We start from the raw sequence: 25,738 nt of genomic DNA, 5'->3' as shown, positions 1-25,738 counted from the left end.
AACCTCACTGCGAAGCCTCTTCCAGGGATGCCAAGCTTTTGTGCTCCTGAGATGCTGCTTGGCCTGCTGTGTTCAGCCAGCTTCACACTTTGTTATAGATAATAAAATGTGAGGCTGGATGAACACAGCAGGCCCAGCAGCATCTCAGGAGCACAAAAGCTGACGTTGAAGGGTCTAGGACCGAAACGTCAGCTTTTGTGCTCCTGAGATGCTGCTGGGCCTGCTGTGTTCATCCAGCTTCACACTTTGTTATCTTGGATTCTCCAGCATCTGCAGTTCCCATTATCTCTGCTGCCACAACTTGTAGTGTTTCTCCAGCAATTTCAGTTTTGGTTTCTGATTTTCACCATCTGCAGTTTTTTGCCTTTTTTATTCATAAATGATATTGGAATAAAAACTATTCACATCAATACATTTCACATATAGAATCCACGCACACTTTATATATTTTTGCATTTTTAAAACAAACAACAAAAAATATTTAACTCCAACAATAATAAACGCATGTAAAATTTACAATCACAATGCACAGACACCTATTCAGTTTTAACTTCTTCAAAAAGTAGTCATTTAAGCCTTGGGTCATTTACCATTACATCACAACAAATACACAAGCAGCAGCCACAGAGATGCCACAAAATGATTTTAACCACTTTGTCTTGCTGTTCAGTCTTAAAAACAAACACAAAATGGTTGTCATTCCTAAAATATGGCAGTTCCCACTTTAACTGTGTCCAACAAAATGTTTTTTTAAAAAACCCCGTCAGTACAAACTCAATTGTCCTCGAATGGGGTACATCAAAATGGAGCTTGTTTCCTATTCCAAAAATCTTTTAAAAATTGTTCAGCTACCACTTGTGTTCTGATGGGACTTTAAGCATCAAATGATGGCTCGTTAAACTAGAAATATTTTTCTGAGAGAAGGTTTGCAAATAATTTTGCCAAAAATGTAACAAAGCAAATCTGAAGAAGTGAGACTAACATATTTTAGAAATAAATTTTCAGTTATAGAGGGGCTGCCCTGTGGTAATTTATACTTCCTATGTTATTAAACATTAGTTTCCACTTGAATGGAGAAGTTAACTTCTGGCATGTTTAGTGGGTAAAGACCACATTCCTGTGTCTACATGAATGTTCAGCTCTTCAGGTGTAACATTGTTTATAAGAAGGGTTAGGAAGGAGCAAGACAACACAGACAGTAACCTACTGATCTCTGTGTTCAAGTGCACACATGTAGACGCAGAAAATTGCTGTCTGATTTACTTAAGAGTGAGCACTAATAACTTAATTGTTCTTTCGCAAAATCCACATCAATACTAATCCAGCTCTATATACTGATGAACTGAAGCATGTTCTGATTCTCTAGAGTCAGTGGGGATTAAACTGTTATGTGCCAGTAATGCAAAACACTTGGAAGAGAACAGTATAGCACAGGAACAGGCCCTTCATCCCACCAAGACTGCACTGACACATGATGCCTTTCTAAACTAAACACCTTTGCCGGTATGCGGTTTATATCCTTCTATTCCCTGCTTTGTCATATATGCCTCTTCAAATGTTGCTATTCATCAACTCTTGCAGTGCAATCCAGGCACTTGCCCCACTCAGTGTAAAACACATCTCCTTTAAACTTACACTTTTTTAATCGTAAACCTACGTCCCCTGGTAACTGCGAAAATAACTCTTACTATCCATTCTATCCATGCCTCTCATAATTTTGTGAACTTCAATCAGGTCACCCCTCATCCTTTGATGTTCGAGTGAAAACATACCAAGTTTGTCCAATCTCTCCTTATAGCCAATGCCCTCCAAACCAGGAAACATCCTGTACCCTTTCCAAAGCCTCTACATCCTTTCGTACTGTGGAGACCAGAACTGTACTCAATATTCCAAATATGGCCTAACTAAAGGTCTATACAGCTGCAAAATAACTTGCCAATTTTTAATACTCTATACCTGCACTAATGAAGGTAAACATACTGTATGCCTTCTTAATCATCTTGTCCAATTGTGTTCCCACTTTCAGAGAACTGAATGCCCAGATCCACCTATATTCTGATACTGCTAAGGGCTCTACCATTTACTGCATATATCCCTCCTGCATTAGATCTTCAAACAAAAATTCTCACCTTGTGTTTATCCAGGTTAACCTCCGCATGCCATTTCTACGCCCAAGTCTCTAGCCTATCTGTATACTGCTGAATCCTCTGGCAATCCTCCTCACTATCTGCAGCTCACCTAATCTTTGTGCCGTCTGCATACTTACAAAATAGGCCACCTAAATTCTCCTCCAAATCATTTATATATATTACAAACAATAAGCACCTAGCACTGTTCCCTGTGGAGCACCACTGGTCACAGATTTCCAGTCAGAAAAAGCACCCTTCCACTGTTATTCTACTACTAAATTACAGCCTGATTCACAGTGCTCATTTTGTTTTCTACTTGATGCATAGCAGGCTACCAAAGTGTTAGACCTCATTCATGCTCCTGACATTGACCGATGCCGCCCCTCCTCCACCCCATTCTTCAATCAAACAGTCTCTCACCTTTTGATCAATTATTTCATAAACAGTTCTTGTCCACTACACTGAACTTTTATTCGACTCAGTACAGCTTCATCGCCGTGGAGGAATTCAACATTACAAGAAAAGCTGGTTTTTAAGGGGACACTAAACTGAAGGGCTGAAAATCCTGTTCACTTCACAACTGCTCAGCCTGGAAATAAGACAAAGTGAATATCTTCATTTTAAACTGTAATACCACTTTGCAACAGCAGAATGCATCTGTACATGCAGATATAGAAAACCAACTCGATATAATGAGAAGCACAAATGGCTGAGTTACATTCTAGATTTAAATCAAATTAATCAGAATTTCAAAACTACAATTTAAGCACAAGAATGAGTCATATATCCAAGATGAAATATCTGTAATGAACTAATGCACTGTCTGAAGAAAACTCTCATTTTCACTTGTTCTTGATCTGGCAATACAGGATCATAGAGAAGGCCAATCCAAAAACCTAAACAGAACACAGCAGAATTAATAACAAAAATGGTCAATATGTCTATTGAAATGGAAAAGAATTCATAACATTGTTTTACCTCAATCACTGCCAGTCCAAAGGCAATGCCAATAATTAAAATGAGGTTTGCTTTCAAAATGTCATTTATGGCATTGATACAGGGCTAGAGTTGGGAAAGAAACAAAATTTTAAAAACGTTAGATGTGTCCAAAATATTTGATTAGGTGAAAACAACATTATGGATTGGCACAGATAACACAGTGTGGAGCTGGAGGAACACAGCAGGCCAGGCAGAGGAAACACATTAGATGCAGGGATAGCAATTCTGCAATTTTTCACTGATCTCCAACTTACAGTTTCTAAGGCACTAACACTGATCTTCCGGTGAAGCTATAACAAAGGGAATTAAAAATAAAGAGGAAACGCATCACAGATAATCCAAGGCATTGGTCCTGAACAAGCAGACAGCAGAAAATGGGGATGGGGGGGTGACACCTTCCTGAAGTCATCTTGGAACTCATGCTTCAGACAGAAACCTTCTCCTCAAAGTCAGGTGCATCTGCAGGTTTCACCCCAGCTTTAGGAAAAATATCCTGTGCAAGTTAAGGTGGATGCCTTACATTATGGCTTCAGAAATGCATTTTCCCAGCAGAGTAACAACTTTTCATTCCTTCTACCAAATGGAGAAATCCAAGACTAAAAGCCCTGCCTTAATTTCCCAGGCCTCTTCTAATGCTGCATAGTTAATTTGTAACATGGCACACCAAGAGGACTGTTTACTCTTGCACTCTGCACAACACTTTGATAACCTCCACCTCTGCTTAGCCAAGAATGTGGCATTAACACAATGCTCTGATTCCCACCCTGCTCACTAGTTCCAGGATTGGATGAGGCACTCAGGAACTCGATGCATTCAAACATTTTCATTTCATCTGCCTTAACATTAGCCTTGCTCAGTGGTAGCAGTCTCATTTCATAACCAGAATTTCATTGCTTCAAGGGCTAAAGGTTTGTACAAATAATAAGGCTGATACTTCACTGCTGCTCTAGGTGGGGGGTGGGGGAATACTGGGCTTTGTTTTATTTGTTCTTAGGCTGTCGTTATCACTGGCCAGGCCAACATCTAACTATAAGTACATAGGACATAGTGAAGATGAATTGCTCTGTGATTACAAGTCCACTCACACTCTTATAAGGGAGGGATGTTCAGGATTTTGAACTAGCAGCAGTGAAACAGTGCTAACATTCTGTCAAATCAGGACATTATGTGACTTAGAGGGGGAATCTTGCATTCCCATGCATCTGCTGCTTCGGTCTTCTTACGTAACAGATATTTCAGGTTTGAAAGATGATGTGAAAGCAATGTTGGTGAGTTTATTTTTGTGTTTTTGTAGTTGGTACACACTGCTGCCACTGTGTACAGCGGGTAGGGGGAAGACAGATGTCAAACAAGCAAGGTTCTCTCTCCTGTACAGTGCTGATGTTCTTAAGTGCAGAGCTGCATGCATCCAGGAAAGTGGAAATTAATGTTGAATGTGAAATGTCAAATTAAACGGAAGTCCCACTGAAAAAGAAAAGTCACTATTCCAATAATGAAAGGGAAATCATATTTGACAAATTTGCTAAAGCTCGTTGGGGATATAACAAGTGGACTTAATAAGAGGGAACTAGTAGATGTAATGCATTTGGATTTCCTGAAGCATTCAATAAGGTGCCACATAAAAGACTATAGTGTAAGACAGGAGCTCACAGCATCGTGGGTAGTGTATTAGCATGGATTGAGGATTGGTTAACACAGAAGACAGATAATCAGTAGTATTGGGTTTCTTTCAGGTTGAAAAGGCAGAACTTGTGGAATGTCACAGGGCCTCAATTATTTACTATGAATATTAACAACATGGAGAAAGGGGGCAGAGTGTAATGTATCCATGTTTGATGATAATACAAAAATAGGAGTGAGAACATGTTGTGATGAGGACATAAGGAATCTGCAAGAGGATACAGATATAGATAGGGTGGGCAAGGTGTTTAATACAGGAAAATGTGAGGACATGCACTTTGGTAGGAATAATAAAAAGGCTGACTGTTAATTAAAAAGAACAGGGACTCCAAGGAATGGCCAGAAGAAAATAAAGAGGGATAAAATAAATTTTGAGGGTAAACTTGTAAACTGCAATTTGCGGACCTGCTACAGTGTATAACCTCATATTTTCCTACCATTATACACCAACTACTAAGTTTTTACCCACTCACTTATCACATTTATTTTCCTCCATGTCATCCTCACAACTTGTCTCTTCTGCAAACTTGGCAGTACATTCACATTCACTTCCTCATTGAGTTGTTTGTTTATATTGTAAATACTTGTGACTCCAGCACCAATTCCTCTGGTACTCCAGACGTTACAGCTTGATGGCCTGAAAATGACTCTCTCTCTTTTCCCAACTCCCCACTTTTTATTAATCAGTCAAACAACTACACTAAAATATGACGCCAAGCACTTACGAAGTACCATTATGTGCAGAACCTTATCGAACACCATTTGGAAGTCCAAATATATTGCATCTACTTGCTCCCTCTTATCTATACTGCTTGACACTCGCTCAAAGAAGTTCTTTCAGCAGACTTACTAGTTCTTGCATAATCCCTTCTGCTGTAGCCCATCAGAGTGTGGTGTGCCTCCCCTTGCTTGCATGAATCAGAAAAACCTAGCATATAAGGTCACCCAATGTGAACAGTCACACATTCAACCTTTACACACCAGTGATAATATCACATGGGCTGAGGCTTTCCCCTGAAATCTGGTCTGTATTTTGCTTATTTTCTCACTCCTCTCATAGGTTCAAGAAATGATGGCTTGCAATAGTAATACCCTGACGTCCTCAATTGAAACAGTGTGCCATCTGCAACCAAAGGACATCCAAAAGATTGTGCCCAAGGGCTAGGGAGCCCAGAACTAGGGAATCACAACCTAACTGGTTTATCCATTATTTGTAGAGATGAGCAGAAATATCTTCACTCAGAAAGTGGGGAGCCTGTGGAATTCGCTACCATAGAAAGTAGCAGAGGCCAAAACATTGTACGATTCCAACAGGAGTTGGAAAATGCACAGGTGCTAATGAACAAAGGAGATGGGCGATGAAACAGGAATAGGCTATTGAATCAGATGAACCGCCATGATCATATTGAATGGTGGAGCTGAACAATTTACTCCTGCTCCTGCTTTCTATGTCTCTAAAAGACAAGAGCTGTGCAATGTTTTCCTTGCTCCATCTGAAGCTCTCACATGCATGGGTTGATCCACAATACACTAAGGGAGGGAATTCCAGGATTTAGATCCAGTCACATTGAGGAAATGGCAATTTATTTCCAAGTCAGGATGGTGAGTGACTCAGAGGAGAACTCATAGGCGGTGGTGTTTCCATGTATTTGCAGCCCTTTTCCTTCTAGATGCAAGTAGTCAAGTATCTGGAAAATGCTATCTGAGGATCTCTGTTGAATTTCTATATTTTATCTTGCAGATAGTACACAGTGCTGCCATTGAGTATTGATGATGGAGGGAGTGGATGCTTGTAGATGTGGTGTCAATCTAGTGGATTGCTTTGCCCAGGATGGTGTCAAACTTCCACAGTGTTGTTGAGCTGCACCCATCTAGGCAAGTGGGGAGTATCCAATCACAGTTCTGACTTGTGCCTTGTATATGGTGGACAGGCTTCGGGAGTCAGGAGGTGAGTTACTCAGCACAGTATTCCTACTTTGCGATCTGCTCTTATAGCGACTGTTTATGTGGCAAGTTCAGTTAAGTTTCTGGTCAATGGTGACCCTCAGGATGTTGATAGTGGGGGATTCAATGATGCTAACATCATTGAATTTTAAGGGACAGTGGTTAGATTGGCATTTCCAGGCACTTGTGTGGTGCAAATGTTGCTTGCCACTTGCCAGCCCAAACTTGGATATTGTCCAAATATTATTGCAATTGAACATGAACTGATTCAGTATCTGAGGAGTCATGAATGGTGCTGAACGTTGTGAGATCATTGGCAAACATCTTCTGGCCTTATGATGGAGGAATGGTCATTGATGAAACAGTTGAAGATGAATGGGCCTAGAAGTCTACCTGCTGAATCCCTGCAGAAATGCCCTGGAGCTGAGATGACCGGCTTCCAATAACAACAACCATCTTGCTATGTGCTAAGTAGGACTCCAACCACCATGGAGTTTGCTCCAGATACCCACTGATTCCAGGTCTTGTTTGGGATTCTTGATGTCAAGGGCTGTCACTCTCACCTCATCTCTGGAATTCAGCTCTTTCCTCCACATTTGAACCTAGGTTGTAATGAGGTCAGGCGCTGAGAGGCCCTGGTGGAAACCAAGCTGAGCAGATGATTTGAGTTGGTGCTGCTTTATAGCCTGTTGATGACACCTTGCATCACTTTACTGACAACAGAGAATGGACTGATGGGGTGGTAATCGGTCAGGTTGGATTTCTGCTGATTTTTAAGTACAAGCCATACTTTGCAATTTCCCACATTTTCCAGTAGATGCCAATGTTGTAACTGTACTGGAAAAACTTGGCTAGGCAAGAAGCAAGTTCTGGAGCACAAGTCTATTGCCGCAATGTTGTCAGGGCCCATGGCCTTTGCTTTTTACAGTGCCTCCAACTGTTTCTTGGTATCATGTGGAGTGAATCGAATTAGCTGAAGACTGACCTCTGTGATGCTGGGGGCCACCAGAGGAGGCTGTGATGAATCATGCATTCATGCACTTCTGGCTGAAGACTGCTGCAAATATTTTCAGCCTGTTTGTTCGCCTTATGTGTTGGGCTCTTCCATCTTGAGGATGGGGACGTTTGTGGAACCTCCTCCTCTGGTAAGTTGTTTAATTGTCCACCACCATTCATGACTGGATGTAGCAGGGCCTACAGTGCTTAGACTTGTGGGATTGTTTAACTCTGTCTATCACTTGCTGCTTAACAAGCAAAATCGAAGCACAAGGTCTGTTTATATACAACCGATGGAGATTCCATATATTTTTACATAAGTCACCCATCCAAAGACATGGCTTGCAAAGACAGCTACTGACAGTCTGATGAATGCACTTAAGTTATTTAAAAATATGAATATCTGTTTGAAATATAATGTATAACAGAAACTTTGTGACAGTTCAAGCTCAAAACTAAAAACTTGAAGCAAGTTTCTTTTATATTAGTCAATTTAGCAATATAAATTACCTGCGCCCACACAGATTTTCCATTTTCTGTTGTGACACACGCCTGTTTATCTTTACAGTTGCAGGATGGGGGAATAGAAGCTTCTGTCCAGTCCCGATATCCATGCAGCAGACCACAACACTGTTTCTTTCACCGGGAAAGAAAGCAAAAATAGACAGAAAAGTTGCAATACATCATTCTACAACTATAAATCAAATACCTTCGTTTTGAAGAAAAACTCCACAACTTTTTCCATATTACATAACCCTTCTTTTGTCTTTACAGATGTAATTTAGATCCAATATACATTTAAGCAAGTGCTCTGCAAATAGTTCACATGAAAAATTAATAAGTGTGTTGAAGCCTCTGGTTTAAATCATTCAAAGTAGAATGCTTTGTCATTGGAAGTGGTTAGAGTAGAGATTATTACAATTTTTAAGAGATGGTTGAATGAATTTTTGAAGCAGAGAATGATACATAGCTGTGAACAGAAAACCAGTCAACAAGTTTTGGCCTTTCTTGATGGTTATGTGTCCACTGTTTGATGCTGTCACATCAGGAGACAATCGGGTTTCTAATCAGAAAGCAAAATCTAATTTTTAAAAAATGCAGAACTAAGAAAACAAATTATCACTGACAAGTTTACTCACTCAAGTACTGTCAATGATCCACAGGTTGTCCTCAAAATTTGCTCAACTAGGATTTCCTCATTCCAAAAACTGATTTGGCCTCACGGGACACAGTGACGTGGTTATAATGTTGTTGGACTAGTAGCCTGAGGCTCAGGCAAACGTTCAAGCTGCATAGGTTAAATTCTACTAGCTGTTGGGATAAAACAAAATCTGCAACTGAAAACGAGTCTCAGTCATGAAGACCATGGAACTATCACTGATGGACGGAGAAGCTCTTTTCTTAAATTATTCACAGGATGACAGTGTCCCAGAGGGCAGTTAAGAGTCAACAACATTGCTGTGTATCTGTAGTCACATGTATCTGGAAGGAAATTGACTGTTCTCACCTGGTATGGCTTATAAGTGACTCTAGACCCAAAGTCATGTGATTGCCCCTTAATTGCCCACTGAAAGAGTCCAGCAGGCCTTATACCTCAAGTCCAATCAGGCCTTCCTCATAAAATCAGTTTTAAAAATTTGCCTAAGTATGGCCATCAAGAGTTAATGCAGATAGTTATTACGTACTGATGAGATGTTATAGATTAGAGAGTCGAGTACACTTGTGCTAAGTGGGTCTTTTTGGAAGGCAAGAAAAAGCATAATTCACACTTACTGTGAGACAAGCCTATCTTCACAAGGGTGGTTCATCTGGCATTTATTTTTATATCAATTTATAGAAGTAAAAACAAGTGTCAGTCGAAACCTGATAACTATTGGTGATGCACGTCAAAGACAGGAACTCGTCCCTCGAAAAGAGTGGTACGACTATGCTGACACTGCAAATACATCCACTGCTGTCCACTACCATGTAATTTGGGTTAGATTTGGCAACACACAAGTGGGAAATACAAAGACATATGGTTTATATAAAATAACTGAATGGCAAAAACTTTAATACACTTTTTTTCCATTTTAGGGGGCTCTATCCTAGATTAATATCATTTAGGTATAAAGTTCGTCCATTGTGCATGCAAAATAATTATTTATTTCCAATGCAATGTGGAATTTTGCCAATTTTTAATCATAGACAGGCACTTCAGTTATTAATAGACTCATACTTACTAAGGCAGTTATACTTTACATCAATGCAAAAACAGTAATAACTTTAGCCTATAGTCTACTGACTGAAGAGTTGGAATTTGCGCTGGTGATCTGAAGACCTTTGGAATGTGTTACAGTATTAAAGCATATTCATATACTAAGTTACTGTTACAGCCTTGACACCAACTATTGTATATAATTGTATAACAGACTTGGACTCCACTGCTAGGCCAGTATTTATTGCTCAGAGAGCAGTTAAGAGTCAACTACATTGTCGTGGGTCTGAAGTCACATGTAAATCAGACCAGGTAAGGACAATAGTTTCCTCCTCCAAAGGATATTAGTGCAGCAGTTCGTTTTCATTAATGATTGACAACAGTCTTCTGGCCATTATTAGGCTCTTAATTCCGGATATTTATTGAATCCATTTGCCATGGCAGGAATTGAACACCAATTCCCAAAACATTACCTGTGTCACTGTACCAATAGTCTAGCGATAATACTATGAGACAATTACCTCTCAAATTGGCCCTTTGTGACTTTTTTTTTAAATTTCCAGATGGTAAAGCTTAAAAGTCAAGGTCAAAAGCTTTTCTAAGCTAAAAACTTGATGTGGTTTGGCTCTTTTCCTCCCTCTTGGAGAGACCTGAAACTGGCTTAGACCACAATATTCAGTCATGATGCTCTTGTTTCAAATCCAATTTGCGGGCTCAGAAAGAACAACAAATCTGGTAAACAACACAGATTGACAATGTGCTCATTTCCAAGGGCTACTGTTTCAATGAAATGCTTTGTTTCCCCTCTGAGGTGGTGAAAGTCTCCTCTGTACATTAGCTGTCAGAGTCCGATGCAAAAGCTGTTTCAGTAGTTTCATTCCAGTTCCAAGTCAGCATGAATAAGCACTTAACTGGCAGTTCATGTTCAGAAAGCATCAGCTGCCTCGTTTGAAGTTGAAAATTTAAAAACTGACATTGTACTAATGAAACAGTGGGTAACTTGGCTGGATTACAGGAAAGGCATCTATTGGTGTGCCAGTATAAAGAAGATTTATTTCACACCTATTGTATCAGACCAAAGTGTGTATTTGATATAGGCAGAGTTACAATGCATACCCTACCAATTCCACTTCCATGAGTGCAAACAGAAGAATCACCACACATATACAAAATGCCACCTTGGCCAACTAAAAGATAATGCCCATCAAGTAGGATAACCTGAATCTGCCTTATACGGGCATCATAAGTTTTAAATCATTTTTGTGTTGAGTTTGAAAGGTAGTGGATAGTGGACTTTTAAAAAAAAGTAATAGGTTAGTGAAAGGACAGACAGGAGTGCTTATTAAAAAAAACACATTTTTGCTTGAAAGTCATATGCCTGCCTATGATAACTGCTTGTTTGCCAATCTACACCCTTCGTGGGTTTATCATTGTTGAGTCGGAGCTTCTACTTTGAAGATGGCTTGGATTACTCATTTGTTGTCAATCCAGAAGAAGGAAAAGAGGGCTGATTAGCCTATCTCTCCTCTCTTGTGGGTCCAGGATGGCACTTGGAGCCCTGGTCCAGTCTAAACCCTGACACTAATCCTACAGAGTTTCCGGAAATATCCTCGATGCTGGTTCCTGAGCAGGCTGCCTTGGCAAAGAACTCAAAAGAGATCTGTTCCTATTTGGGGATATTTGCCTTTGTACATCAGAAGGTCAGACAATAGCCACCTGAATATTCCACACCTTATCCTTTCATCTGCCTTCCAAAGTGATTTTATCCGTTGAGCATGTGAGGGAGTGCACTGAATTATGGAGAGGGTTAGACATTCATATTCAAGCAAATATATTAACCAATTTTGAACTAACACTGAATAGATTAGTTTAAACAGAATTATTTATATTGTATTTTTAAAAGAAACTTGACTGGTGGGTCTTCATAAATCCAAAATAGAGAATGCACATGTAGAACAATTAAAATTATTTTGTGACTCTTGAACCATTAGGACTAGTGAAAGACAATGCACTCATCTAACCTTGGTAATAAGAATGCAGTTCAACAGGAAGGACTTGATTTGGGCCATCAACATAAGGATGTTTCTATTACTGTCTCGAATGAAAAAGCATTTAGAGTATTGATATAATTTTAGTATCAGACTTACCTCCTCCTGGAAATCTTCTATCTCTTTCTTAAATTCTTCTTCTTGCTTATTTAACGGGATAAGTTCATAATATGTTTCATTTAATACTGATGCAATCTTGAATGAACAAATAGAATATTTGTTTCAGATCTAACATATTCTGGATGAAACTAGAAATTATTTTGATTACTATGTTTTTGAATGAAATGCAAACATATGGAAAGGATTACCTTAGATTTATAAACTACACCTAGAATGCCTGCAGTTATTTGAAAAGCCAGAATAAGGAGCAGTCCAATGAAGAACTGTGAAGCAAGAGAAAGATAACAAAATGAAGAATATGACTGGGCACTTACGTCCAAAGACTCAGTTACATTTAGCCATTATGTTAAGTTGTCTCTTCATTTATCCACTGTGCATAAATCTTTGTTGCCATTTTCTCCACTAAGAACATCTCTGTATAGTGCTTTTTTTTGATTTTTGTCCAACTTCTGACCATCTTTTCTGCCCTTTGGATGAAAGTGTCAAAGAGACTATGATTTATTTAATTATCTTGTGAAATATGGGTTTATGTTTTTAAACTGCATATTATGCCACATTTGCTCCACTTTACAAGGATTTGTCCATTTTTAAAAACTTTTACAACAGTGTAAGTAACTGGGAGCAACAAGAAGAAAGTTTCAGCCTAAATGAAGAAACAGGGCATCTTTAAATGGCAAGTAGCTCTGCCACCAGTGAGAAAGTCTCCTGAATCAAATCCCAATTGGGCATTCAAGTGCGGACTGGCTGAATTAGGTCACTGGAGTTGAGATGTTAACTCTGTTTCTCTCCACACAGATGCTGCCAGACCTGCTGAAGCAAGGCAAGGGGATCACTTTGAATGATTACAACCCCTGACCCACGTGTCCAACCCCCAATCCACATCCCTAATCACCTCCAGGTTGATGCAAATGCATGCATCTCCAAGAAGCAGGTAATTGAGCCGGTGGCAGGTCAAGGTTCTCAAGTGGATCATTAATCAACCACTTAATCGCTTTGGTGCTGAATTTATTGCTGAGGTGGTGAGAAGTTGGTCTGGGCTTGTTGGGCTGAGTGGCCTGTTTCCACACTGTAGGATTCTATGAAAGGAGGTGGCTGTCTCTTGGTGCTAATCTGCCTGATTATTTTCCTTCTTACCACTTCCAGGGAGGGGAAAATCCCAGCCATGTGTTTGGATACGACACTCCAAGTTGTGACTCAAGAGCAAGCAAAAGGCTTAAAATATGAATAGAAAATAAAACTCCACATTTACCATAAAATAGTGCCAGTGCTGACATTTACCACATCCAGTGTTTTACAGTGAAAGTTAAAACAACATCATAAGTATAATAAACCTATAACAATAGCTTTTGTGACTTAGCTAAATGGCTACACAAAACAATTTAGAGTTCTAACATATTGCAAGTAATGATTTTTTATTAGCCCTGCCTTTGGGAAATGCAAGCTGACATTATACAGCTGGCTTCATGCCATTCTTTATTCTTACAGAAGACAGCTTTGTATATAATGAGGACCATGAGTCTGAGAGATAATAATGGGAAATAAGCAGATGGCTGAGGAATTAAAAGTTTTTTTTTGCGTTAGCCTTCAATGTAAAGGATACAAGTAACATCCCTGAAATAGCTTTCAAGCAGGAGATGGAAAGGAAGGAGAAACTCAAGATAATTACAACCAACGTAAGTGGCACTCAGTAAATTGTTGAAACGGTTGGCTGATAAGTTTCTGGGTTCTGATGCCTTTTTTTTCCCCGAAAAGAAGTGGCTATGACATGAGAGGCATCTTGACCTGCTGTGTTCATCCAGCTCCACACTTTGTTATCTCGGATTCTCCGGCATCTGCAGTTCCCATTATCTCTGGCTATGACATGGTTATGTTTTCTAAAATTCCGTTAATTTGGGGAGGCTTCTATTAGAATTGAAATAGCTAATGGAACTAATTAAAAAGGAAAATATGAAGTCGTACACTAAAGATCAATTAGCTTAACAACTGCCATAGGGAAAATTTTGGATTCTATTAATGACATTAGATCAGAGCTCTTAGAAAAATTCAAAGTAATCTGGCTAAGTCAACATGGTTTTGTGTAAAAGAAACCATATTTGACCACTTTGCTCGAGTTTTTTGAAGTAATATGTTCCACGAATAAAGGGATTCTGGTGAGTATCGTGCGCTTAGATTTTCGGAAGACATCTGGTAAGGTGCCACATCAATTATGGAAATACTAGGTCATACTGTGGAGAATAATATATTGATATGAATAGATGACTGATTAGCTAACATGGGACAAGAGGGTAAACATAAACGTTTCTATTTTCTGGTTGGCAATGAAACAGGTGGTGTGGAAAGAGAACAGTGCCAGGGTCTCAAATTTTTATGACTTACATAAATGACCTGGATGAAGGGATTGAAAATACGGTCATTGAATTTGTTGATAACACAAAGACATGTAGGAAAATAAGTTGCAAAGAGGACACAGCTTACTTATATCCTTTGCACACCCACCGAAGGGGGTTACATCAACCCAGTAAATAAACTATAACATGGAAAATGTAAGCTTTTATTTTGGCAGCAAGGGTGATAAAAACATATTAACCTCAATGGTAAATGCACAGGCATCTGGATGTTCAGATGCACGAGTCACAGAAGGTTTATATGTTGGTGCAGCAAGTAATTATGAAAGTTACCATTTATTATGTAGGGTTTGAATACAGGAGTAAATTAAATTACATCAAGAGTATTTCTGGTACCAATCAGAGAAGATTTACCAGATTAATACTTGGAATGAGTGGACTGCCTTAAAAGCAAAGATTGAACAGGCATGGAGTTTTGAAGAGTGAGAGGTATCTGTCGTAAAACATACAAGCTCCTGAAGGGTCTTGATAGAGTGCATATTAAGAAGACGGTCACCTTATGGGACAATCTGGATCTAAGGTCACTGTTCAAATATAAAGGGTTGCCCATTTAACACAGAGATCAGAAGAAATTTTCTCAGAGGGTGGTGCATCTTTGACACTTTCTTGCTATAAAGGCGGTGGAAACAGAGTTTTTGAATTTTTAAAGCATTATAAAGTGAGTCGATGAAAAGTTAAATTGGAAGTCGTCAGCAACATGGAGTCATCAAATCAGCAATGATTTACTGAGAGGCAAAGCAGATTTGAGGGGCCAAGTGGTAATCTTCCGCTTTGAATTCACATGTTTAAATGTGTGTCTGACTAACGTATAGCTGACACAGTGCTGATAAAGACTTGTTGGTCCCCAATTCTATCTGTTGAAACTACATTTTCAAAGTTGAAAAGGATTGTTTTGCTGTGAACTTTTGGTCACTAGATGTTACGAGACTACCTTCCATTTCAATGAAGTGCCTGGATTTCTTCATGCAAAAGTCAATAAGGTCATTCTAAATCATGAAACCGCTCTGGAAAACTGTTGACACAAAGCACAGTGCCAAAAAAAAATACAGGTTGTACTGCAAATTAAAACTACATTAAAAAAAAGAGAAATAATATTTTCCATCTGTGGAGAAAATCAATAATGGGGCAGCTTTGGGTGATGGTATATAGACAAAGGATATCGAATCAGTTGCCCATTACACAAGCTCTCCCAAATTTCATTCCCATCAATGTTCAGATGTTTTCCTGTTTATACCATAATCACCATGAAATTTACCTCAACATCTTATGAATATTATGGCAAAGACAAATACATACCAAAACTAACATGCATTTGCTCTCTTTAATAGCTCCACAGCAACCAAGAAATCCAAGCACCATAATGATAGACCCAACAGTAATCAGAAGATTTACAGCAGGGTAAAATTCTTCAATCTGCAGTAAAAAGGAGATGATACATTAAACCTTAAAATAAACAGTTTAATTACATCTTTGTTTAAAAGTGTACTTTGCTAAGGTTTGCATTTTTAAATTTATTATAAATTGTTTCGAATATTTACAATATTGGAAGGTGTGAGTGTGAAATTTGAAGTTTATTAGAAACCCCAAACCCTCATCAATTGGTTTTTCTGTGGATTGAGGTGACACTTGCTAATCTTTGGAACTTTATTCTCAACCACTGAAATCGTTTTGGGTTCATTAATGCTCTATCCGCTTAGCCCTGCAAGATTTTCTTCCCCTAAAGTATCCACAGTTTCCTTTGAAATCAATCCTCTTCATTTCTAACAAAAAGAGAAATTGCTGGCAAAGCTCAGCAGGTCTGGCAGTTTAGAGGAAGGGTCACCGGACATGAAATGTTAACTGTGTTTTATTCTTCACAGATGCTGCCAGACCTGCTGATCTTTTCAAGCAACTTTGTTTTTGTTCCTGATTTACAGCATCCACAGTTCTTTCAGTTTTCCTCTTTGTACTTAACCTCTAAGGCAGTGAGTTCCAATTCTTATCGCTCACTGCTCACATCCTCCAAAGGCACAGTATTATCCTAACAACACCCCATCCCTCATTCCCAATCATCGCACATCCACATCTTTTGTTGAAAAGTAAAAACTTGTCTCCCACAGCCATTGGGTCATCAGTTAACAGAAACAGTTTCTTTTTGGCAGTTGTATCTAACCTGTCAATCAATCTTGCACACCTCAATAAAATCTCCTCTCAAATCAGCTTTGTACCAAGGAGAATAATCTGGATTTACACTTCAGCACAGTACTGAAGGGCAGAAATGTACTGCTTTAAAAAAATAATTAAAACATAAAAGATTATGGGGCACGATTTCAAGAAACAGTATGGAATCCTACCCAATAGTTATCCCTCCAATCAACATTACTGAAACAGATTATCTGATTACTGTTCATATGATTTTACTATGTACAAATTTGCTGCTCTCTTTCCTACATTGCAACAATGACTACACTCCAAACAAAGAAGCTCTTTTATTGACTGGAAGGGCTTCTGAAGAACAACAGTCTTTGTTACCTTCTCAACCTCTTTGCTCACACGAAGCCATATTGCCACTCCAAGTATGATTGAACCACACATCTGAAAGCCAAAAGATTTAAGGTTTTAACAATACTTGTTTAAGCAAGAAAAACGTTTAAGCTAGTTTAGTTTAAGTGATTACTCCCCATCCTCAAAAGAAAATGAAACATTGCAATATTGTTATCTCATATAAAAGCAAAATATTGCAGATGCTGGGAAAACTAAAAATGAAAAATACTGAACAGCATCTATGGAAAGACAAACTGATAGTGCTTTGGGTCTGCTATGACTTTTTTTCAGAGCTGTTGTCATTTCCTCATACTACTTTGAACTGCTCAAAATTTCATTTACAATGCCATGTGTGACATAATATAAATGATGAATAATACATCTTCATATTGATGGGATTATAACTGTATGGAATTTTACAGCACAGATGCAAAGCACTCAGGCCATTTGAAACCACCCACCATTTTCCTTTATTTCATATCATTGCCAAAACTCTCCTTGTTCCACAGTGAAACTAAATTATTTAAAATATTATATGGCCAGGAGAGAAAAAGGTAAGATGTGTAAAGAACTGCTAAAGACTTAAGTGGCATTTGCAGCTTACAATATTTAGTTCTTCTGTTATGATCTACAAAGCATCAAAAATAGTCAATTTTTATTCAAACATGGAGCCTACTCATAAGCTTTATTATTAGAAGATAATTCATGAATCTAAGAGTGATCCAATAGCAAATTCCAAGTACTGGCTATCATAGAAAATGAATGTTAAGGCATTACTGAGACATAGGAATCAGTGCTGCAGATAGCACATTCACCCAAATATTACAATGAAAGCTATTTGCTAGAATTAGCTCAATGTGTTATGATATTATTGTCTTAAAGTATTATTTATTCCAGATAAACATGCATCAAAATGTGTTAACTGTCTTCTTTAGAGATTAATATTGTGCAAAATCAACCAGCAATAGTTAAATTTATGATATTGTACGAAACAGGCTGAAAAGCAATTTGTTAAACGAATGTGAAAAGCAGCAAGCCAGGCATTATAGAAGGTCTGAGGGGCAGTATGATTCATTAAGAAAGAAAGGTCATGTATTGCAATATAGATGAGTTACCAATACTTTTGGCTGCATTGTGCAGACGATTGCTCAGAAATGCCAGTTATAGGACCTGGCTTAAAAGGTTTTCAGGTAGAAATAGTTCCTGGGCCTCCTATTCAAAAAAGATGATTTCTCAAACTTAGAATTTTAAATGTTTAGCTTATTGAAGAGAATGGTCCCTGCTGTCTAAACATATACATTACATTCAATTCTAAATGTTGATATTCCAATAAATTTTCGATTCTCATTTTCTCCAAAGAATTTTAGAAATAGAAATCATAATGCCTCAAGAAGCTTTCATTGCTAGTATTAAATTTTAACTAATTTATTATTATGAATTTCAAAAAAATTACTGGTAGCAAGGTATTCCATATTTCAACAACAATTTCAGAACTTTTTAATTGTTATACTTCCCTGTAATGGTTGAGATAATTAACCATTCAATTTCCTCGCAGTGGGCACACATTACTATATATACATGTGTAAAAGCAAAGTTTCTAAGGCTAAACTTTTGGCCAAATATTAAAGGAACGATGTTTACACAAATGAAAATCCATCCTCTCCACTCATCTTGTTATCACAGAGAAGCCAGGTTGGAGACTGTTTCAACCAAGCCCACTCCTAAAAGTGGTACAAAAAGAAACAAAAAAGAAGTACTTGTATTACTGAAATTTTATCATTAATTAATAACCACACCACCTTGATGGAAACAGACATTAGTGTATGCGAAATTAATCAAAATGATAAATATAAAAATGTATACAAGTTCAGTTTTCCTCGCAGTACTGAAATTAATGCTACTTTGCGAAACGTGCAGTGAAAATGAATTTAAAAATTTACTCTCGTCCTCATGTCATGTCTCAATTTTATTCTAGACTTGCGTAATATTGATCAACAACATCATCATTTTCAATCACCACTTTAATTGGCCACATCATTCCACAAATAATCATGTTCTGTACCGTCAAGTTCATTGGAAAATCCACATTTGAGTTATTTGATGACAATTTCCAAACTGACTTCATCCCAGGGTTCCCCAATTCACACTTGTGGGATTACTGTGCCCTATACTGACAGAGCCTACATGCTGCCTCACCTGATGATAGCCTTCTCTCCTCCCCTCCAATCATCCAGTCATTCCACTCTATCATCCGATCCTTGAAGCTTGCTTAGAGATATGTCCAGAGGCTGAACATGGCTGATTAGACCACTGAAAATCACAGTTTCACGATCTAACTTCAGCACCACCATCAACAAGGTGCAATCAAAATAGTTTTCTCCTTTAAAGTAATCCTTCCAGTCTGAAATTCCAAAAAAAATCCTCTGCCATATTTTCAAGCCACCTTCAGCCAACTATCTTTTATTTTGAGTGTGGACAACAACTCCTTTTGGGCATTACTGTTTTGGGAAGGATTTTTTATTATTAGAATTGCTTTATACTTTATCCCATCTGACATACGTAACAGAACAACTGTGAATATACACCTCAAGGCCAGTTGTTTCTGTTCTGATTGGCATCTCATGCTATTTACCACTTCTGTCAGTAGGTGGCACAAAACAAGGATTGTTTGAGGTAGTTTCAGAGATAATGGGAACTGCAGATGCTGGAGAATTCCAAGATAATAAAATGTGAGGCTGGATGAACACAGCAGGCCAAGCAGCATCTCAGGAGCACAAAAGCTGACGTTTCGGGCCTAGACCCTTCATCAGAGAGGGGGATGGGGAGAGGGAACTGGAATAAACAGGGAGAGAGGGGGAGGCGGACCGAAGATGGAGAGTAAAGAAGATAGGTGGAGAGAGTGTAGGTGGGGAGGTAGGGAGGGGATAGGTCAGTCCAGGGAAGAGGTAGGGAGGGGATAGGTCAGTCCAGGGAAGAGGTAGGGAGGGGATAGGTCAGTCCAGGGAATCCCTCCCTACCTCCCCACCTACACTCTCTCCACCTATCTTCTTTACTCTCCATCTTCAGTCCGCCTCCCCCTCTCTCCCTATTTATTCCAGTTCCCTCTCCCCATCCCCCTCTCTGATGAAGGGTCTAGACCCGAAACGTCAGCTTTTGTGCTCCTGAGATGCTGCTTGGCCTGCTGTGTTCATCCAGTCTCACATTTTATTATCTTGTTTGAGGTAGTTTATTGCCACCAATTCTCCTTTGTCTACTTTTTGGACACACTGCACGTAGCTCTGTCGCAGGTGGCACTTGAACCCACATATTCTGATTTAAACATAAGAACGTGCCATGCAAGATCTTACCATCTCTCTCCCTGCTTTGTCTATACTGTGTCAAAGACCTGTCTGAGTAACAGTTTTATTGCCATGCAATAAATCATTGTGTTAAATAAGCCAAATGCCTCTTCTATCTAGACTCTCCAATAATATACCACTGATACTCATGTAAGCTTTTGACAATGTTTAGACAAAGTGGGGATTGAGTGGAGGCTTGCGTCGGGCAGTGGTTACCTCGAGGTTAGACTGTTCAGTGTACCTCCCACAGAGGTGTACTATGGACATGGCTGAACAACTTGATTTAAAAAAATAGATTTAGGAGAATATGTGGCAGTGAACAAACAAGCCTTGCTCTGTGCTCTATACTGACAGAGGTGCCAGATATTACAAGATGCCAGCAATCTCATGAATCTCCGTCATTATTGAAACAAGTGCTTTTCTCCTTGTGGAAACATGGCTGCTCATGTCAGGCAATTTCTATTTGATTGTGTACTCCATATGCACGTTGGTCTGGCTCAGAGTTATGTAGCTCACCTCTGTCAGTTTGTTAAGCAAGTTGGACGTTTTCAGTCTGTGACTGTTTGGTGAACAAATAGACATTTTCAGACTCAGGAGCTCCCGATTTCCCACTTGGGAACTCTAGAGCCTCTGGACTCAATATCAAATTCAATAACTTTAATGCTTGAAGCACTTTCTCCCATGTCTTTATCCCATCCACCACACAGCAGACCTTGTGGTCAAATAGTCTGCTACTACACACATTGTATTGTAAGCTACTAACAGTCCTCATTAGTAGCTATCCATTCTCCTAGGCTGATTGTTCCTTTGTCCAATTGTTCTTCTCTCTCTTTGGACTTGATTTCCACATATTGTCTACTCCTTATTGCCTCTCCTGACTCTATCTTCCGCATTAAAATCCATTCTATTCTTTTCCTAGCTACCATCAGTTCCAAGGAAGTGTCACTGGACCCAAAACATTAACCTTGATTTCTCTCCACAAATATGGCCAGGCTTGCTGCCCTGTTCAGACATATGACACACTTCTGGACCAGGTGGTACTTGAACCCAAACACTCTGGCTTAGAGGGAGGACACAATGGTTGCACCACAGCAGCCCCAATTATGAGGTTTAAAAGTTCATAATATTTAGGAACTGCAGCTTTATACTCATGATAAATGGGGAGCATAAGATCTGTCCTGCAGTCTGACCAACATAAAGCCTGATTGAACAAGTAAGTAGATTCCAAGTCTCCCAAAGTCACAGAAAGCTAGTGCAGGCGTCTCATCGTTAGCTGTTATGCTGTAACTTGTCCATTCATTGGTAAGATGAAAGGGATCTGCAGTCAAGAATAATGACTCAGCAGGTATTTTTGAAGCATGGTTGAAATACTCTATGTTGTTATGGGTAAAAGAGCAAAGTCATTTTTGAGATTCTTTTCTCGCCTGTAATCCAATGGATATCAAAGACTGCAGTTCAGTGCAGTCAGAGATGAGACTGCTCAACTGTGAGAGTCACCACAACTAGGTGTGGAAGGGAGACTCTGTCTAGTCAAAAAGTGTCACATCTTGGAGCCTTCTACAGATTTTGGCAAGGCCAGGGAAAGAAGCATCTTTAGAACAGGTTTTACTGTTAGTGTTGAATTTAAGAAACAGAAGCAAAAGAGGAAAGAGCCTGGGGTGTCCACTCCAAATTATTACCGGGCAAAATGTAAATAACTGAACCCATACAGGGAGCTGAGACCAATACGGTCTATTTGCTAAAAGAAACTCAATGAGTGATCATTTTCTGTTGTTTACGAGTACAGAAGTTTCCCACAAAAAGAAATGTACTCTGTAAAGTTTTTGTGTCACTTGTTCCGTCAGTTTTAAAGTATGAAATCCTGACTTGTCATTTTTTCAACTATTAATCCCCTTAAGCTACAGTTCTTAATGCAGATTACAATATTATGGGTGAAAATTTGCCTGTTCAATTGCAAGGCACTTCTGCTGACGATGACTTTGATTTCAGGCTATTTCATATGACCTTTTATTGGCTTTGATATTTTCATGAACTTTTGTGAATACACTCATCAGCAATGGCTTTCAGCACTAGTAAAATGGAAAGCAACTCGTTTCAAGCTGGCAGATGTAGTAAAGGGTACAACGTTATATGAAAAGGGTCATTTACAGTGACAAATAAATATTGATAAAGGAGGGTAAATAAAAAAAAAGGTGTACAGGGAATCTCTGCTTACTTCACACATATTAACCTTGAATTTAATTCACTCCATGTGATATCAAACAACAGGTGGAGGCACTGAATATTGCAAAGGCTACAGGCCCAGACAATATTCTGGTCATAGTACTGAAAGTTTGTGCTGCAGAACTTGCCACTTCCCAGTACAGTTAAAACACTGGCATCCAGCCAACAATGTGGAAAATCGCCCAGGTATGTCATACAAACACAAACAGGACAAATCCAACCCAGCCAATTCACACAACAGTCTACTCTCAACCATCAGTAGAGTGGTAGAAGGTGTCATCACCCATGCTAGCAAGCAGCACCTACACAGAGACGCCAAGTTTGGGTTCTGCCAGGGCCACTCAGCTCCTGACCTCATTACAGCCTTGGTTCAAACATGGACAAGGTAGTTAATGTCCAGAAGTGAGGTGAGACAGTGACAGCCGTAGATATCAAGGCTATATTTGACAAAGTGTGGCATCAAGGAGCCCTTGTAGTAGAGTCCGTGGCTATCAGGGGCAAATTCTCTACTAGTTGGAGTCATACCTGGCACATAGGAAGAAGGTTGTGGTTGTTGGAAGTCAGTCATCTTAGCTCCAGGACATCTCTGCAGGAGTTCCTCAGGGTAGAGTACTCTGGCCACCCATCTTCAGCTGCTTCATCAAATGTCTTTCATCATAAAGTCAGAAGTGGGGGTTCTCGCTTAGGATTGCACAATGTTCAGCAACGTTCACAACTCCTCAGATATTGAAGCAATCCATGTTCAAATGCAATGAGATCTGGATTGTTATCCAGGTTTGAGCTGACAAGTAACACTCACCACATAAATGCCAGGTAATTGCCATCTCCAGTAAGAAAATCTAAGCATTGCCCCTTGACAGTCAATGGTATTACTATCACTGACACCCCCCCCCCCCACTTAGTGGTTACAAAAGCAAAGGGGAGGAAGTCTGTGGTGAATAACTCACCACTTAAGTCCCCAAAACCTGTTCCCCATCTACAAGGCACAAGCCAGGAGTGTGATGGAATACTCCCCACTTGCCTGGATGGGTGCAGCTCGACACCATCGAGGATTCAGCAGCCAGCTTGATTGGCACAACATCCACTTTCTCTATCACATTTGCTCAGCAATAGTATCTAAAAAACGCACCGCAGAAATTCACCAAAGATCCTTAGGCAGCACCTTCCAAACCCACAACTACTTCCATCTAGTAAGACGAGGTCTGCAGAGTCATAGAATACCACCACTTGCATTGTCCCCTGGAAGCCACTCACTATCCTGACTTGGAAATATATCAGCCACACTTCACTGCGACTAGGTCAAAACCCTGGAATTCTCTTCCTGAAGGCAACATGGGACTACCTGCAGCACACGGATTGCTGTGGTTCAAGGAGGCAGCTCATCACCACCTCCTCAAGGCAACTATGGACCGGCAATAAACGCATATCAGAAATTTCATGCAGCAAGTAGCACGAGTTTTTTGTGTATGGCAAGGAAGCAATTATAAAGAAGCCGACAATTTCCACATATCAATTTCTCAGAACATGGCACGTCAAGTACTAAACCCAACAAGCAAGGATGCCAATCCTCCAGAACTTAAAGCTCAACAACTTGCAAACTGGCACGTGGGTTTCAGTTTATAATGTTGTTATTACTGGGCGCTAGAACAATACCAGCGATTGGAAGAAAGGATGTTTGGAGGAGGAAGATCAGGAGTTGAAGTCTTGAGACGTTGGGAATACAATATCTGGGTGCGATCACAGAACGAGACTTCCCCACCATTTTATGTTTTGAAAAATATTACGACTTGAGAGCTGACAGAATTTAAAAATCGAGCCATTATTGTGGAGAAGGGAGCAATTGAATGTCAACGTCTCAATTGGTAACTCCTAACCAAGGGGCTCAGCATGGTGTCTTACATCAACTCGGAATTAGGATGGGGATGAAATAAAACGTAACGAAATCGGGAAATGCAAACGCTAGTTTCGCGTGCACGTTACAAATCCTGACTAGTTTGGTTCATAGCCGCGATTACTTTCTGCAATGCGGGATTATTAGAGATAAAATTTTAAAAATAAACTCACCCAAAATAAAACGTTGAAGATCAACATGGAATACTTGATGCATTTATTAACTTCAGTCATTTTCCCTTTTCTATTTCTCGGCCGCCGAGTGAAACTTTAACACACCGCTTCTCCTACTCCTTTGCTGACGAGATCATTCACTGCATCCCGCCGGCTTGGAATGAAATCTTCCAAAGGGCGGCTACGCCTTGCTGCATTGGCTATTGCGCAACACGTTGGGGTACTGTGGCCAAGTCCCTAGAGGATTTGTTGAGGGAGCCAGAGGACTCTGTAAGGACAAGCTAATTTGATAATGGACAGAATAAACCCTGCCAACTACAAATAAAGTACTGCTTCTTATTTCCATCAATGATTTGCATTCTAAAAACCCAATGTCAATTGGTTAGTTTTGCAGATGGTATTCTAAAGCAGGAGAGACCAGGAGTGAATGTTTGGACTGCAGTTCCCCGTGACAGTCCCTGGGGTCAGTAACAGCAACAGCTCCACGCAGCAATCAAGCAGTGTGGAGTTCTTTCTACCCGTATGAGCACTCTCACCCATCATAAGACTGCAAGACCTTAAACTATAAAAGCAGAATTGGGCCATTTGGCTATCAAGTCTATTCTGCCAATTGACGATGCCTTATATGTTTCTTAACACCCTTCTCCTGCCTTCGCATAACCCTTGATCCTCTAATCATGAACCCATTTATCTCCATTTTAAATATACTCAGTTAGATGGCTACTGTGGCAATGAGTTCCACAGATTAACCACGCTCTGGCTAAAGAATTTCCTCCTCATCTCAGTTCTAAATTGCCACCCCTTCACTCTGAGGCCTAGGGTACCGGTCTCTACTATTGGTGGAAACATCTTGTCCACCTCCACTGTAGCCATGTCTGTCAGTATTCTGTAAGTTTCAATGAGATCTCCCTCAACCATTCATCATACGAAAAGTCCGTCATCCCCAGGATCATTCTTGTCACTCTCCTCTGGACCACTTCCAACACCAGCACTCTGCTCATAATATTGCAAATGGGGTTTGACCAGAGACTTATACAGTCTCAGCAATACGTCTCTGCTCTTATATGGTAGC

At 39.6% G+C, this 25,738-nt stretch overlaps 2 protein-coding genes across 3 annotated transcripts in view; one reads left to right on the top strand and one right to left on the bottom strand.

Annotated features, from left to right (window-relative positions):
- Nucleotides 1–239: 239 nt before the first annotated feature.
- Nucleotides 240–24,866, bottom strand: LOC125460910 (tetraspanin-8-like). Of its 2 annotated transcripts, XM_048549122.2 has the most exons (8): nt 24,667–24,866; nt 17,030–17,092; nt 15,815–15,931; nt 12,302–12,376; nt 12,093–12,188; nt 8,259–8,384; nt 3,108–3,191; nt 240–3,025 (listed from the first exon to the last, which is right to left on the bottom strand). In XM_048549122.2, exons 1-8 carry the CDS (start codon nt 24,724–24,726, stop codon nt 2,972–2,974), a joined length of 675 nt encoding a protein of 224 aa, XP_048405079.1. In that variant the 5' UTR covers nt 24,727–24,866; the 3' UTR covers nt 240–2,971. The 2 variants fall into 2 exon arrangements, with proteins under 2 accessions (XP_048405079.1, XP_048405080.1); XM_048549123.2 differs by lacking the exon at nt 3,108–3,191.
- Nucleotides 13,007–25,738, top strand: part of LOC125461091 (leucine-rich repeat-containing G-protein coupled receptor 5-like) — a 203,574-nt gene continuing 190,842 nt past the window's right edge. The window contains exon 1 of the mRNA XM_059652484.1: nt 13,007–13,044. Within this exon, the coding sequence (XP_059508467.1) occupies nt 13,016–13,044 (29 nt within the window). The 5' untranslated portion in view covers nt 13,007–13,015. The remainder of the gene's footprint in view (nt 13,045–25,738) is intronic.

Source organism: Stegostoma tigrinum, chromosome 18 (assembly GCF_030684315.1).
Source record: "Stegostoma tigrinum isolate sSteTig4 chromosome 18, sSteTig4.hap1, whole genome shotgun sequence".
NCBI classification, from domain to species: Eukaryota; Metazoa; Chordata; class Chondrichthyes; order Orectolobiformes; family Stegostomatidae; genus Stegostoma; species Stegostoma tigrinum.
The sequence above is the reverse complement of the archived record's forward strand: the minus strand, read 5'-3'. Positions and strand labels throughout refer to the sequence as shown.

What these genes read in the sequence shown, in the direction of transcription:
- LOC125460910 (XM_048549122.2), bottom strand. Translation starts at nt 24,726, where the DNA reads ATGACTGAAGTTAATAAATGCATCAAGTATTCCATGTTGATCTTCAAC. An exon ending in TCTTCAACGTTTTATTTTGG is followed by an intron (nt 17,093 to 24,666) that starts GTGAGTTTATTT and finishes TTTGGCTTTCAG; the next exon opens with ATGTGTGGTTCAATCATACT. An exon ending in GCAAATGCATGTTAGTTTTG is followed by an intron (nt 12,377 to 15,814) that starts GTATGTATTTGT and finishes CTTGCTTCACAG; the next exon opens with TTCTTCATTGGACTGCTCCT.